This window comes from Notamacropus eugenii, chromosome 3 (assembly GCF_028372415.1).
Source record: "Notamacropus eugenii isolate mMacEug1 chromosome 3, mMacEug1.pri_v2, whole genome shotgun sequence".
Classification (NCBI taxonomy): domain Eukaryota; kingdom Metazoa; phylum Chordata; class Mammalia; order Diprotodontia; family Macropodidae; genus Notamacropus; species Notamacropus eugenii.
The window spans coordinates 153279579-153293922 of NC_092874.1; the positions used below are offsets into that span (position 1 = coordinate 153279579).

At 39.0% G+C, this 14344-nt stretch overlaps 2 protein-coding genes across 5 annotated transcripts in view; one reads left to right on the top strand and one right to left on the bottom strand.

Annotated features, from left to right (window-relative positions):
• Positions 1-10088, bottom strand: part of FAM185A (family with sequence similarity 185 member A) — a 97890-nt gene extending 87802 nt beyond the window's left edge. For 3 of the 4 annotated variants that reach the window (XM_072653169.1, XM_072653167.1, XM_072653166.1), the window contains exons 1-2: positions 9395-10088; positions 5109-5218 (exon numbers count right to left, since the gene is read on the bottom strand). In XM_072653169.1, coding sequence (XP_072509270.1) covers positions 5109-5218; positions 9395-9812 — 528 coding nt within the window. In that variant the 5' untranslated portion in view covers positions 9813-10088. The remainder of the gene's footprint in view (positions 1-5108; positions 5219-9394) is intronic. The other variant, XM_072653170.1, reaches the window with a different exon arrangement.
• A 270-nt stretch (positions 10089-10358) lies between these two features.
• Positions 10359-14344, top strand: part of CCDC146 (coiled-coil domain containing 146) — a 187666-nt gene continuing 183680 nt past the window's right edge. The window contains exon 1 of the mRNA XM_072653160.1: positions 10359-10511. The gene's annotated coding sequence lies outside the window, so the exon portion shown is untranslated. The remainder of the gene's footprint in view (positions 10512-14344) is intronic.

Sequence of the window (14344 nt, forward strand, 5' to 3'; positions counted from 1 at the left end):
CCCATGACCACACCCTCAAATACCAGGCTTTTCACTGCCAAGACTTAGTCTAGGAAAGGGATTTCAAATACAGGCCAAGAACTGAGTACACACTCTACTTGCAAATATCTTCTGGCTCTGTATTATCCAACTCCATCTTGGAATGTAGCAAAGAAATTGGTGCTAAATATGAGTTCAGTGAAGTCCCTAGGAACTGGTCACCAAGCATGTACTGTCCTGGATGGTTAACCAGATCTTCTTTCTTCCACTTTCTTTGGGCCATAACTAACTCACTAGGTGTGCTGCCCAAGCCAAAAGAAACTTCCCCATCCTATAATTAAGGAATTCTTACCTTCTCCCTTCTGATTCCTGAATACAGTTATTAGGTCCCTAGAAGACATCCCATTACCCTATTATTTCTCAATCATCTCAGCCCAACTCTCTTCCCCACTTCCACTGGGAAGTGGCCTCTGTAACATCTTCTCTTTTGACACTTTTCCTTTGCCTTAGGTCTCTTCCTGTCATATTCTTGCCATCTCCCTCGACTCACAGAAACCCAGGTCACTCCAGAAAAACACTGTCCCTTGATCACTCTCTCCAGTATTGGATACCTGTCATGTCCAAAGACACATGCAGAAATAGGCATACTTCTTGCTCTTTGTTGCAGCTTTCATATCTCTCTCTGTTACTGTAACTTAACAATAATCTCCCCTCTTCTGAGGTTCATTAATCTGTCTCCTATCCTCTTCTATCCAAAACTTCATTGCAGTCACCTAACCAGCTTCCAGGTCATTCTCTATCTGTTCTCAAGTACCTAGCTTATAGCCCTCCTCTCCACTCCAATCTCTTAAGGTCCATACTCGGGATGTTCTCTAAAACACACTAAATACCCAGTTCATCAACCTTCTGAATTCTCATGACCTACACTGTCACCACATGCCTCACCTGATATAAATACTCAGACTGTCATCAAAGTTATTTTTGTTGTTATATCATTCAGTGAATTTTATGTGATTTTAACATGCATGGAAACATCATAGTAGAAGAGAGATGCTCTATCTAATCAAAGTCTTTTTAATAGGAAAAAAAGTCTGTGGGACCATCTTTTAGCCAACTGCATGCCTGCAAAAATGTGGTCTACTCTAGAAGATCATGGGCAAAAGTCTGCCTGTTCCTTTCTTATACCTTTATCAAAAATGTCCTCAATACATGTGTAGATTATTCTTAAAAATCTGTGTATAAAGACAGGAAAGTAGGCTTATGAAGTTGCCTTCTAATCACTATGTGATTTTTTCCCCCAAGTATTTGGTATCCCCCAATGGCCACAAGATTACATTGTTTCCAGAGTAGACTTCCTCTGTGTACGCTGGTCTAGTCTAGCTTCTCTTCTCATTTCTGTTTCCTTTAATGCCATTTCTACCTCATATAGATGCACATCAGGGGCTGTGATATCAGAATTCAGATGTAGTAGGACTCTGCAGTTGTTGACAGAGAAAAAGAGTGTTACAGTAATGCTGCCATCTCGTTTTCATTTTTCATCTATTTGTTGTTTTCCTTCCACTTTCACCCTTAAATATCCTTGAGATGATATGAGTTAAATGAGTCTCTGGCCAACTTTCCATAAACTTGCTTTCCCCCTAACACGTCTCACTTTGATGAGGCGATACAGTTCATGATCTTCCACGATCAACCTCTGGAAGATGTTTACCAACATGACTGTTCTAAGCCCTTGGCTGCTCTATCTCTATGTTTGACAAGATCAAATGTCTGCTGGCTGGGTTGATTTCTAGGCTTTTTAGTCTCCCTGATGTAGGGGCTGATTTTTAACAGCTTAATTGTATGAAACAATAATGGTGTCAATGTCTGTTCTTTGATTTCATGTCCCATTTTTCAGTGTCAATGATTCAGTAAAATAGGTTACAATGAAACTGCCATATCAGTTTGCTTCATATTCTGTCTTGTAACTTGGTATTGCTTTGGATTTCCTGTTCCAATAAGTCAGTAATTTGAGTGTATACTGACCACTGAGCTGGAAATGACTCTTGTATCAAGAACCAACTGTTTACTATAAGAATATCAAAATAATTCAAAGTATCAATGTTAAAAATTGTTTTTACATGCAACTGAGAAATAAGATATACAGGCAATGGGGTAGAGAAATCTACCTTACCATACCAGGAAATAGAAGGGGAAGGGAATAAGACAAGTAGGGGGGGATCAGAACAGATGGCATACTGGGGGAAGGGATAATCAGAATGCATGCAGTTTTGACGTAGGGGGAGGGGAGGGATGGGGAGAAAATCTGAAACTCAAAATCTTGTAGAAGTGAATGTTGAAAACTAAAAATAAATGAATAAAAACACTGAGGTCTGCAAACAGAAAAAAAAAGATATATGCTTACACATTCACGCATGCATGAACATCTGTACATACTGTCTGCTCCCTCTCTACAATACCAAATGGTAGGACAGGTCAGCCTTGAAGTTCCCAGTGAGATGCTAATGTGACATACAAACCACTCACTGATTATTAGATGTTAGTAATAGTTTGTCGTCCTGTTCCATATGAAAGGACAGAGTAGTCCAAACTAGTGAGGGGAATGTCTTCTATGTGCCTCTCCCTGTCAAGTTGTCTGGAATAATTTATTTTTCTGTGCCTTGCTGACTGTTGACTAGAAAGTATAGTGATATAGCAGGGAAATGGAGGGAAAAGATCAGGGTCCATCTTTTCTTCAAGTTAGCAAGGAAAGCGTGGTCAACCTGACACCTAGGTTCTCAAGCTAAATGTGTATAGAACTTTGAAGAAGAAAACAGAACAGATACCTAACAGGCCTTAAAATATTCCCATCATTAAGCATCTTTATGAATTCAAAAAGGGGTTTTTACCCCAACAAAAGAAAAGTATAGAGCTTAGAAATTTTCTTGTGAAAGTCCATTTCTTTGGGTTCATCATCAAAGAGATGACTTTCCCAAGTCAAAGCAATATTAAATTCAACTGTAATGGTGGGAATTCATTCTCACTGGCTTATCCCTCTGTCAGTGAACTGATCAATAATTTGCCTGCTACAGAAATAAAAATAAAAAATATGAGAAATTTTTAAAAAAGCAATTCAAAGCACCAAAAAAATTTGTTTATGATTTTATTTGAAAACTAAAACAGCCCATTACCTACATAAGTCACATTTCTGAAGTAAATAACTGCAAAGCCCAATTTAATAACCCTATTGATCATACGTGATTCTTAACCAGAGGGCTGTCTTCAAAGTCCTCATTGCCACCTAGTGGCCTGAAATGGTTTTCTGAAACAGTTTCAACTAGCAAAAAGTGATTAACTCACCATAATTACATTGAGCTACACTAGGTTCCAGAAGTAATTCCTACTCTTTTTCAATATTTTCTGAAATAAATCACTTGAAGTAAGATCCAGTTTCAAGTAAAGAGCTACTCTGAGACTGTGCTAGGATAAGCAAAACTGATTTGAGACCTATTTTTGAGTAAAACAAAGTTTAAAGTTAAAATGAATTCTTACTTTCTAAAAGTATGCTCTACACATGGCTATTGCTTCAGTTATTCTGTTAAAATGTATTTGTCTAGTCCAAAAATAGATCAACTTGGGGGCAAAAAAGGAAGAATGTCCCTAAAATGTCCAGGTGGAGAAACTGTGTTTATAAAAATACAGATGGATTTAAAAATGGGAAATCTTTAAAACAACTGAAGACTGCTAAAATAATTAAAAAGTGATAAATGGTGGAAAGCATGCATTTACCAATAAAACTACAGAAAACTGTAAGTGACCTGATAAAGTCTTTTTAAGTATTGAAGGAAAGGCATCCAAGAAGCTTTTTATTAAAACCTATACTTCTCACACAGGCAAATAAGCCACAAATGTGGCATTTTCCTTGCTCTCTCCCACTGTCCCCAATCCGTCTTTTGATAGAGCTATGGATTTTGATTATGAAGGGGGAAAAAAATTCTGAACTTACCTGATGACTTCTTTAAAATTCCTGAATGACAAGGACAGTGTTAAACTGACCTTGCCTAAAATGACTCAGGCAACACTCTAGCACTGAAGTTAAAATGTTTTCTCCAGTATTTAAAATTTTTGTTTCCAAAGTTTACTTACCTTCCACATGCAGTATTTTTCTACATAGTATCATAATGAATTGTCACTAAGAGTAATACACATCTGATTTTTAACAAAATTAAGATTTTCCTATTGGTTAAAATATGTAAATTAGGGGTAAAATGTTTGTTTAATATTCATCAGTGTTCTTTTAAATAATGAGTTTCCTCATACATAGAGACCATAGATCCATTTGCATATAACTATTCAGGTAGAATGACCTCAATAGTTTTCTTTTTTTTTTTAAACTAGACCTATGATTCCATTAGTGAGGAAAGATACCAGTGAAGGGCTCCCTTTATCAATGAAGAAGGCAACTATTTTACAAATTTAAGACAGAGAGCTGCGTGGGGTACTGAGAGGGAGTGTTCAGGGTCACATGGCCACGGCCAGTCACTCAGACAAGGACATGAATCCAGGCCTCTCCTGATTCTGAGGCTGGGTGGAGAACTTGTGACATAAAGACCACATGTGACCTTCTAGGTCCTCAAAGTGCAGTCCTTTGACTGAATCTAAACTTCACAAAACAAATCCTCTTAATAAAAAGATTTATTCTGTAAAACTTGGACTCAATTAAAAAGCCACACCCAAGGACCTAGAAGACCACATGTAGCCTCAAGACTGCAGGCTCCCCACCCCTGCACTAGGCCATGTTGCCTTTGAGAAATCTAGAAAACAATTCAGAAAACTTCCTTTGGGAACATTTTTTTTCCCTACAATTTAAAGAACTGTTCTCAAAACAGTCAGAGAGCATTACTCACTTTAGATATTAAAAAATCAAAGAGAAACTCTCCAAATAGTCTGTCACCATTGTACTTCCACCAGAGTGGTTTACCAGCAGAGCTCACTCAAAAGTAAAGTTGGAGAGTTTCTAAAAAGTGACTGATTATGCATGTTAAAGATCAGTATCATTAGTTAGTCTTCAACTTATTGCCATACCAAATATTCTAAGTTTGCATTTGTTTAAATAGTAAATAAGTTTAGGAAAATTTGACATATCTACATACCTTCACTGACTGCACAAAGCTGATGCCTTGCTCAGTTTCTATCCTACAATCATCACATTCAGCTTCCTGCACCTTTACGCTGCCGGAACCTGATGTCCTGATATTCAGATCTAGAAATGAAGAAGGAAAGACAAGTTAGTACAAGAGCTGAGGACAGCTCCTCTGAGAGCAGGGCAGTCGATACTGCATCTGGCCTAAAAGGCAGAGCTTATACTATAAAGCAGTACAGTCAAAACAGACAACCTTCAGTGGCTGTCTGAAAGAAAGTCCCACTATTTTAACCTCGGCAGAGGTTAGGCAGAGAGGCGATGAAGCTACTTTTCCTCTACTCTTCAAGAGAATACTTGTTTGAGACAGGTATCAGTATGACATTTATTACTATGAGTCTGGACAAGGGGCTGTGAAGTCACCTTATCTGTCTATCCCTAAGCATATATGGGATGATACTAAGGAAAAAATAATATATTAATGAAATACATTTGCCAAAAGAACAAAATACATCAAAAAGAAAAATATGATTTTTTTTTTCCTACTGGATAATGGAAAGATCATTCCATGGTCACATCTGAATACCAGTGCAGAATGAAGAAGTAACTAGGAAATGCAGCCGTGTTACTGGTGTGTACTACTCTCAGTGACTAAGGAGTGAAGAAATAGCTTTCTAGTCATGTTTACTAAAGGTATGATGCTAGACAACTGCAGAAAAGAAATACATTTTCTGAGATTCAGGGAGATCTCAAGGACAAATCTTAACTATAACCCTATACTTCAAAGATCCAAAATTTGATCATTGTAAAACCTCTCCTTCCAACCTACCTCTACCTCCAACCTCTTGTTACAGGTTTTGACTTCTCCATGCCTCAGGGCTGTCCTCAAGAGTCACTATGGTTCTCTCCCACCCCCCCAATAATTATCTTGAAACCAACCCTCAGGTAACTTGCTTCTCTGTAATTAACTAGGTTGTTCCTGAGATAACAGACTTCTGTTTTACCTAATGGTCCAGACTTGATGCCTTTCTATCCAATAGAATCCTCCAGAAGTTGCATTCCATTGGTATAAACTTCTAGAATCTAGAGAAGCATCACAGCTGGCCATTAAGCAACTCTGAGAACAATCATGAGAAAATAAAACTAAGATTAAGTCACACGCTAATCACTAGATGCCCTCTCTGAGCTAGCACCAATAGGAAACTGAACAAACAGCATGCTTCTTAACTGCAGTGAAATCAAGGCCCCATAGTTTGACAAACAGGGATTTAGGCTTACATGTCACCTTCTTTCTTCAGAAGGTTCCAAAGGAATTTTCAACACCCCTGTAAGTGCAGCTCCGACTTGATGAAATTTTTAAAACCACTATCTAAAACTACTAGAGAGAGCAGGGTGGTAATTACTGATTCTAGCTTAAAGCAACATAATCAAAAAGGATGACCTACACTGGTTGGCAGAAATACTTCTGTACAGCTCTATTTTCTGAATGGCACTCATCAAGGATCCAAATCCTGAATGTCAGGGAGGACTGGTGGATGGGATGGCAAAAACTACAGAAAGGGGAAAATTCCCAGAAGAGCCATGGCAGACTACAGTGTTGTTTCTCCCAGAGAATTTATCAGTACCAAAATGAGAGCTATGCATTAGAGCAACTGGTTTATATAATACATAGAGAAGAAATGAAACAAAACAGTAATAGGCTTAGTATCTGCATGAAGTAAAGGAGACCAAAGTGAACCAATTTATAAATCCTTCCAGTTTTATTGGTCCATTGGAGTAATAATAAAAATACCTAAAATATCACCTGAAAAGAGCAGTCAAGAATTGAGAATGTAATTTCAGAATTAAAATAGTTCTTTACCAATTAGAACATATATACACATACATGCATACACATATGCACACAAGCATGTAAATATGTCCATAGAAATACATATGTGCACGTGCATACATATATACACATAGTATAAGACTAGATGTATATGGAAGGTGCACTTTACAAGTTCTGAAAATGAATAAAGAAACTGTGCCTAGAACTGTGCCTAGAAAAAGTATGTTCAAGCAAAGTCAAATAGCACTGGGCTAGCCAGCCTACAAAAATCTCTGCATACCTGGTCTCATATAGACTGACAGATCAACCAACCATTGACATATGTCCTATAGGACATAAGGGAATGTGGTCTCAGTCTCTTACATTTTTATGCTTCGTAACTATTTTCTGAAGCCTCATTAGCACAAATATCTACAGATAATCCTGATTGTCTAAACACTTCTGCTTCACTGAGATAAGAACTTTCTTAAAACTCGGATCAAAAAGCATATTAGAAGCAGGTGATTTTATATGTTAAGATATGGGTTTGATTTCACCTCTACTACTTACTAGGTATATGACAATGGTCAAGTCATTTCACATCTCTTGATCTTTGTTTTATTAATTTAAAAAATATATGGGCAGTATATTGTTACTGTGTACTATACTAAGTTTTTTGGAAAGTTTGGTAAACTTAAAATCAATATGTAAATGTGAGTTATTACTTTTATTATATAAATGTATAGTGCTATTAATGTATTAAACACGTCCTCCACTAACGTCATATTCTGATGCATCACTGTAGGCCTATCGTGGGTAGAAATTGCTCTTTCTATACGGTTCAAGGAAATGGTCTAGAACTGTAACTACTGACATTTTCTACTCCCACAAGTATGACTACTTGTCATGTCAAGATGAAGCAAAGTTCATATATACGGCAGAAAAATACCCAATCTGCCAGGCCTTAACAATTTAGAAAAGAAAGTGTTGACTATGGTATTTTCAGTCTGTTGTCCTAGAACTAGCCTACATGAAAGGTGGCAAGGACAGAATTTTTCTCCATACCAGGGCAACTAAAACGTAAAGGGGTTAGTTACAATCTACATCAGTAAAGAAAGTACCATGCCAACAAAATCATGTCCCTTCCAGAGTGTCAAAGTAACAGTATTAAACATGAACTTGGGCTATAAATTCAAATTTGTCTGTAATATTAAATCTGTTGCATATAGGACCAAGTAATAATAAGCTTTCTTATTTCAAGATGGTGACCAACACCAATTAAATGAAGGATCACTGAAATTAAGTGACTATGAAGCACCCTTAAAATATGAAATGCTAAATAAAAAGCTAATGTGACCACTGCTGATGTGTAAATAGCTGCAAGACTGGAAAATAAGACATTCTTGGTTCTACCAATCAAACAACTTTGAGTAAATCACAATGGATCTGTAAAGCAAAGGACACTGACATTTAACATATAACCTACAGAATAAAGAGAAATAATGGAATCTCCCTCAATATACTCCAGAGTCAAGCATTATATTATCCCCTCCCTAATCTTTATATCAATACTTCAAGGAGTCATGATTTTATTGCAGTGCATACTCCTATTAATGCATTTGGCAACACTTCTCCTTATACTTGAATAGACTACCTCAGGAATGGCTATTTATGCAGCAAATTTATCACCTGATGGCAAGTGAGCCTTTCTACATTTAGGCAAGTCCTCCTCAGACAAGTCATCTGTCACCTCGGCTTTTCTACTTTAATAGGTCCTGCCAGATCTTAAGTTTAGCTGGTACTGCCTTAGAAAACCCAAGTTTACATTTGAAACAAGAGTAATCAGATGTGCTAAAACATAAACTCTGAAAATCTGGGTAGTTAATAAATCAAATAATTTCCCAGTAACGTAGATAAACTTTTAGTCACATTGGCTTAAAATTAATAGTAATAAAATTAGTTTTTAGATTGCAAAGTTGGGAGAAGTTTTTTTTTTTTTTTAAACCACCTTAGTGAGTAGATGATATTGTTTTAAAGTCTAGAGGCTGCTCTGCAAAACCTAACTGGTTCATAATTCCCAAATGTTTAGTAACAATTACTCATAGTCATCCTATAAAGACCTCTACTTTTACTTGCTAAATAGTAATGACTTTATAATCATCATCTCCTCTCAGGTTTATAAAAACACAGTAAGGCAAGTAGTATGTTTAAATATCAGTTACAGGGCCATTGAACTAACACCTCTGGAAGTGAAGACATGCCGAAGTGCCATCACTTTGTAGGGCCTAAAAGCACCTGCACACTGTATGCTGGCCGCTATCACAAGTCTCCGACTACTCCAATGACAGGGCTAGGGAGGCTGCAACGCGAGAAAAGGTTCGCCGAATCTGCAAGGAAAGGACCCAGGTTCGAATCACCCGGGTGGACTTGCCCTCCGTGACCTCGGACCGCGGGGGCCGGAGGCGCCTCACGAAACCCCCTGGGCTCACCGAACTTGAGGGGGACCTTCACCTCCACCGAGGCCTGGGGGCCGAGGCTGTCCGAGAGGATGGCCATCTGCTTCAGGGCCTCGTCGTACCTCACCTGGAGGCTGTCCAGGTCCAGGCTGCCGCCCTCCACGCCGCTCACCGTGACCAGCACCCGGTCGGCGTCCGGGTAGTGGTAAGGGTCTAGGGGTCTCACGGCGATGTCGCACGGGAGCCGCGCCCGCAGCCGCCCGAACGGGTGGACAACCAGCGTCCACTCCTTGAGCGGGGTCCGGCGAGCGCTGCTCTCCACCAGGCTGTAGGGTCTGGCCGGGCGGGCTCGGCGTGCCCCCGGGGCCGCGGCAGCCCGGAGCCCGGCCCATAGCCCCAAGAAGCCGAGCTGGGGGCCGCCTCGCCACCAGCCGGCGCTGGGGACAAACATGACCCCGGCTCAAGCCCGGCCCGAGGTCACCACAGCCCCGCGCCGGGGTTCTCTGACAGCGGCCGACCCGGCGAGGCTAACGGAATAAGGGGGGCACGATGGGTCAAGGTGAATGGGAATGACCCCCTGAGCCCCATACATCGAGCCCGCCCAGCCCACCGCAATCTGCCAGCCCTGCACGCCGCTACAACTCCTGGACCCCAGAGGCAATTAAAACCCGGGGACGGAACTCCCCAGCCTTCACCCACCAGGTGTCTTTTCACCCTTCTCAATCCCTCAATAACCCTGTGGGCCGACGGGATGGGTAGTTCTGAACTGTATAAAGAGCGTGGAGTTGTAGGCACTCAATAAACTACAAGTCCCAAAAAGACCGCGCCAGAACCTGCGGGACGTATTGCTGAGGGCGGATGGAAACACGAGCGGAAGCTTGTGAGTACGCAGCTGACTGGCTGTTTCCTGTGCCTCGAGCTCATTGGTCTATAGTTGTGGAAAGGGGGCGGGGGACCTTTACCAACCAATAGGAAACCTAGAAACCACTGGTGCGGCGGAGTTCCATGGTCTCCATGGATACAGGGGACGCGGCGTCTGAGGCTCTAGAGAGCGGTGCAGTAGTGCGGAAGAAAGGCAGAAATTCCCAAAGTCGAAGCAGCCAGCGCTGGAAAGAAAGGGCCAGGGAAGAGGGTCTATATTGCCGAAAAAGTAAGAAAATGAGTCATTGGAAATACGGGGAGGACCATGTGGGAGGCGGAGTCCAAAACTGATACGCAAAGTCCTGAGGTAAAGGAGAGGGGAACTGAGAGTGAAAAGTCGGCTAGAGAGGCCAAGAATTCAGTGAGCTTTGGAAACAGAAAAAACCATATATATCCGTATACACACCTACACATACATATAGCTGTAGGTTAACGTGTACATGTATCTACATACACGTACATGTATAGACATACGTAAATGTACGTATAGCTATTATGTTAGTAAATATTGCTTTCCTTTTCCTTACCCGTTCAGTCGCTTCGCTTGCTTCATCTGAAAAAGGAGGCTAGACTGTGTGATCTCTTAAATTTCTTTCCCATTTCAGTAGTCTGTGAATCCCTGACTGCAGCCCCACCCTCATTTCCTAGCCTTTCCGTGACCACCTTCTCCAACGAATTCCCGTTCTCTTATTCATATAGTCACAACTTACTGTGGTTGTTTTGCGTCCATAATAATTATAACACGAAATCTGAACTTCAGAAGTTCCACTTGTCCCAGAATGTAAAAATTACAATACTGTACAAGTTAGAAGAGGACGTTTCAAGATTGGATAGGAGGCCAAGGGTCCTGGATGATTTTGCTGACCATTATATGCATATTCAGAGTTATTTTAAGTGTATTTACCTTGCTTCATTCTTCTGTGTTTCCACCTCATCCTCAAGAGCTTTGGTCAATACGTTTTAGATTAATTATTTACAATTTTTAGGCTTTGTTGTCTTATTTCACTTATAAAAATCCTGTATCCATACCTCTTTTAAAATTATGATCAAAAAACTTCCAGGCACTTTAAAAATTCAATTAAATTTCTTATACAGCTGTCAAAATCTTTATAGACCCACAGATAGTACATTCTTTATTTAACAGTAATTCCTTCCCTGCGATGCACTAAACTGCTTATAGACACGAATACAGCCATCACTGTCATATACTAAGCATCTTATAGGCATAGAAATGAACCCCAAAATTCGAAATAATTTTGAAAAGACATTTATTTAGAATAACGGTTCTAAGAGTTTTCAAATTAACTGCACTAAGCAGTTAAACTATTTTGTACAGTAGGCCATTCTCTGGCACTATACTGAGATAGGTATCGATAAGCATAAACATTCAACTTTAGGTTGAAATATAAGCATAAACATTAAAATTTGGGGCACCCTAAACCTAAATTTGGGTGTACTTGGATGGGATTTAAGCATTCCCTGTAGCCATTCAGATTCCTTAATAGCATCTCTGAGGTTAGCCATTTTCTAGTCATATCAAGCTATGTATATATATACGTATACATATATATACGCATATATGTATATGTTATTTCCAAATAATATAACATATTTCCTTGTACACCCCCATTTTAAGCAAAATGAGTGACTCCTAGAAAATTTTTCTTGATCATATAAAGTTTTAAAAATTCACTAGAATTATGTGAGAAGTTATTACTACTAAGATTTTATGGTACTCCTACTATTTGTTTTCTTATTTTTCCTCTAAAAACAGTGTGGTGTAGTGAATAACAAAGCATGCTTGGTGTCAGGAAAATGAGACCTGTTTCTGATACTATCTGGGTAACCCAGGGCAAGTCACTCCACCTCTGTTCCTCAGTCCTAGGACCTTTCTACTACAAGTCATAGATGGATTGTAATCTACTTTGGTGGTAAATTTTCCCTAAAGTGAGTAAATCACAGATCGCTTGTGTATTTTCTTTAGTACCTTTTTTACAACTGATCTTTTGAAGAAGAAAATAAAGCAAAAAAAAATTCTTCCTAATGCTTTGAGTTTATCAAGCATAGCTTTATACTTCAGTGTTTCTATCAAACTTGGAAGACAAAAATCATTAACAGTAAAAATCCAGAGAGAAAGCATTTCTTTTTCTTATTTAGTTCCTGTCTTTAGCTTTCATAAATTAATCCTAGAATGAATGGATTTCTGGAATAAAAGAATTGATTTTTAAAAAGATGGAGATTGTTTTCCCACAAAATTTCTAATGCAATTAAATTCATTCCTACTTTTTTAGTGATTTGTATTTCAATTTATAATAGCAAAGGAAAAGATTTAGGAAAATGTATAAGTTGTTTCCTCAGGAAAACCCTATTAATTGAGACTAAATGAGTGGATATTTGAGTTAAAGAATATTTAAAATGCATATTTATTACTTCCTGATTTGAGGAGTGGGGTGGCAAGTTCCTGGACCTGTAAAGAGAACTCCCTGTGTGGAGACTTCTGCCACCGATGCCAACTAGCAAATTCATCTATAATTTTTAATCTTAGAATATTAATTTCAAATCTCTTGTAAAAGTGATGGGTCACAAATACCTTAGGGTTCTTTATAAGTTACAGGCAGGTATTTGATTCCAGCTTTTCTATATCTACTAGATTATAAACTCAGACAGTAGGAATTAGGTTGTTTTTTGTAGTCATCACTAAAGTGTCAGTAATTTTAATTAGTATATTTCTTTGAGTTGTGTGGATTTTTCTTAAAATGAAAAGAATCTATCAAGTTTTCCTACCTATTTCAGTTCCTGAATTTGATAGCCAATGCCTCTCCAAATGAATGATTCTGTAGTAGACCATCGTATTACTGAGGGGAAAGGCAAAGAAGCCATGGATAAAACGTATGTAACAAAATGAAGTTTATTGAAGGATGTTCTCTACAACCAACTGAAGCCACAGGATTGGGGCCAGGGTTATCTCCAATCTTGATCCTACACAATTCAGGGGTAGGAATCTGATTAGGTCCTTGACGAAAATAACATCCCAGATTTCTTTCTTTTTTGATATAGTAAAAGTCCTATCTTTGACATGCTCCCTTATTTTGTAAGTTTCTAAAGGAGATGAGCATTGGAGAAGAAGTGAGGTATTTTCTTTTACCTTTGCTCCCAAGGGTACAATTTTTGAACTTCTATCTAATCATAATCTCACCTCGTTCCACCTCTCTCCATGCTTCACTCCTACATCTGTTCCTCATCCTCCATAAGACCTTTATTCCTTCCATTAGTCAATCTTTGGCAGGCCATTACCCTTTCTCTGACTTCAATTTTTCTCATTCTTCAACCTTAACCCTCTAGTTAGCTATTTCTGCACTGTTCTACACTGTTTCCACACTGTTCTCTGCAGTTAAATCCCTCGCCCCTTGTCCTCTGGCCAGATTTCAGCCCTGGATTGTTCCCACCATACTCTTCCTGCATCTGCTCACAAGTTGTTGAATAAAACTGGAGGAAATCCTGCAAAGCCTGGTGATTGGGTACATTACAAAGTCATATTATCCAGCCTTATCTGTGCCCACACTGCAACAAGGTAGTACTTTTATTCTCTGATAATTGATTCCCTTTTTACCTGGAATGTACACTTTCCTTACCCCTACTTTACAGAGTTCCTTTTTTTCCTTTCGAGGCAATTCAAACACCTTCTTCTACATGAAGCTTTTTCTGTTTCCTCCAAATGCTAGTGCCCTCCATCTCACTAGTAATGATGTTGTATGTGTAAATTTTATATTTACTCTGTATATCCCCCATTAGAATATAAATTCCTTGCAGTTAGGGAATCTTTTATTCTTCATACATGTATCTCCATTCCCCAGTGCCTAGTTCAATGTTGCACAGTTGGAGCCTAATAAATACTTAGTGATTTGTTGAGAATTTTAATTGTTGGTTAGCCATGAAGTCTTTTTCTTTGGTCATTTTCTGCCCTGCTATCTGCTGTCATTCTACCTTCCAGACTGGCCTCCAGAGACCTTACCTGAGAGGGGTTAAGACAATCTTGGCTCTAGCTGGCACTGTTCAACTTTC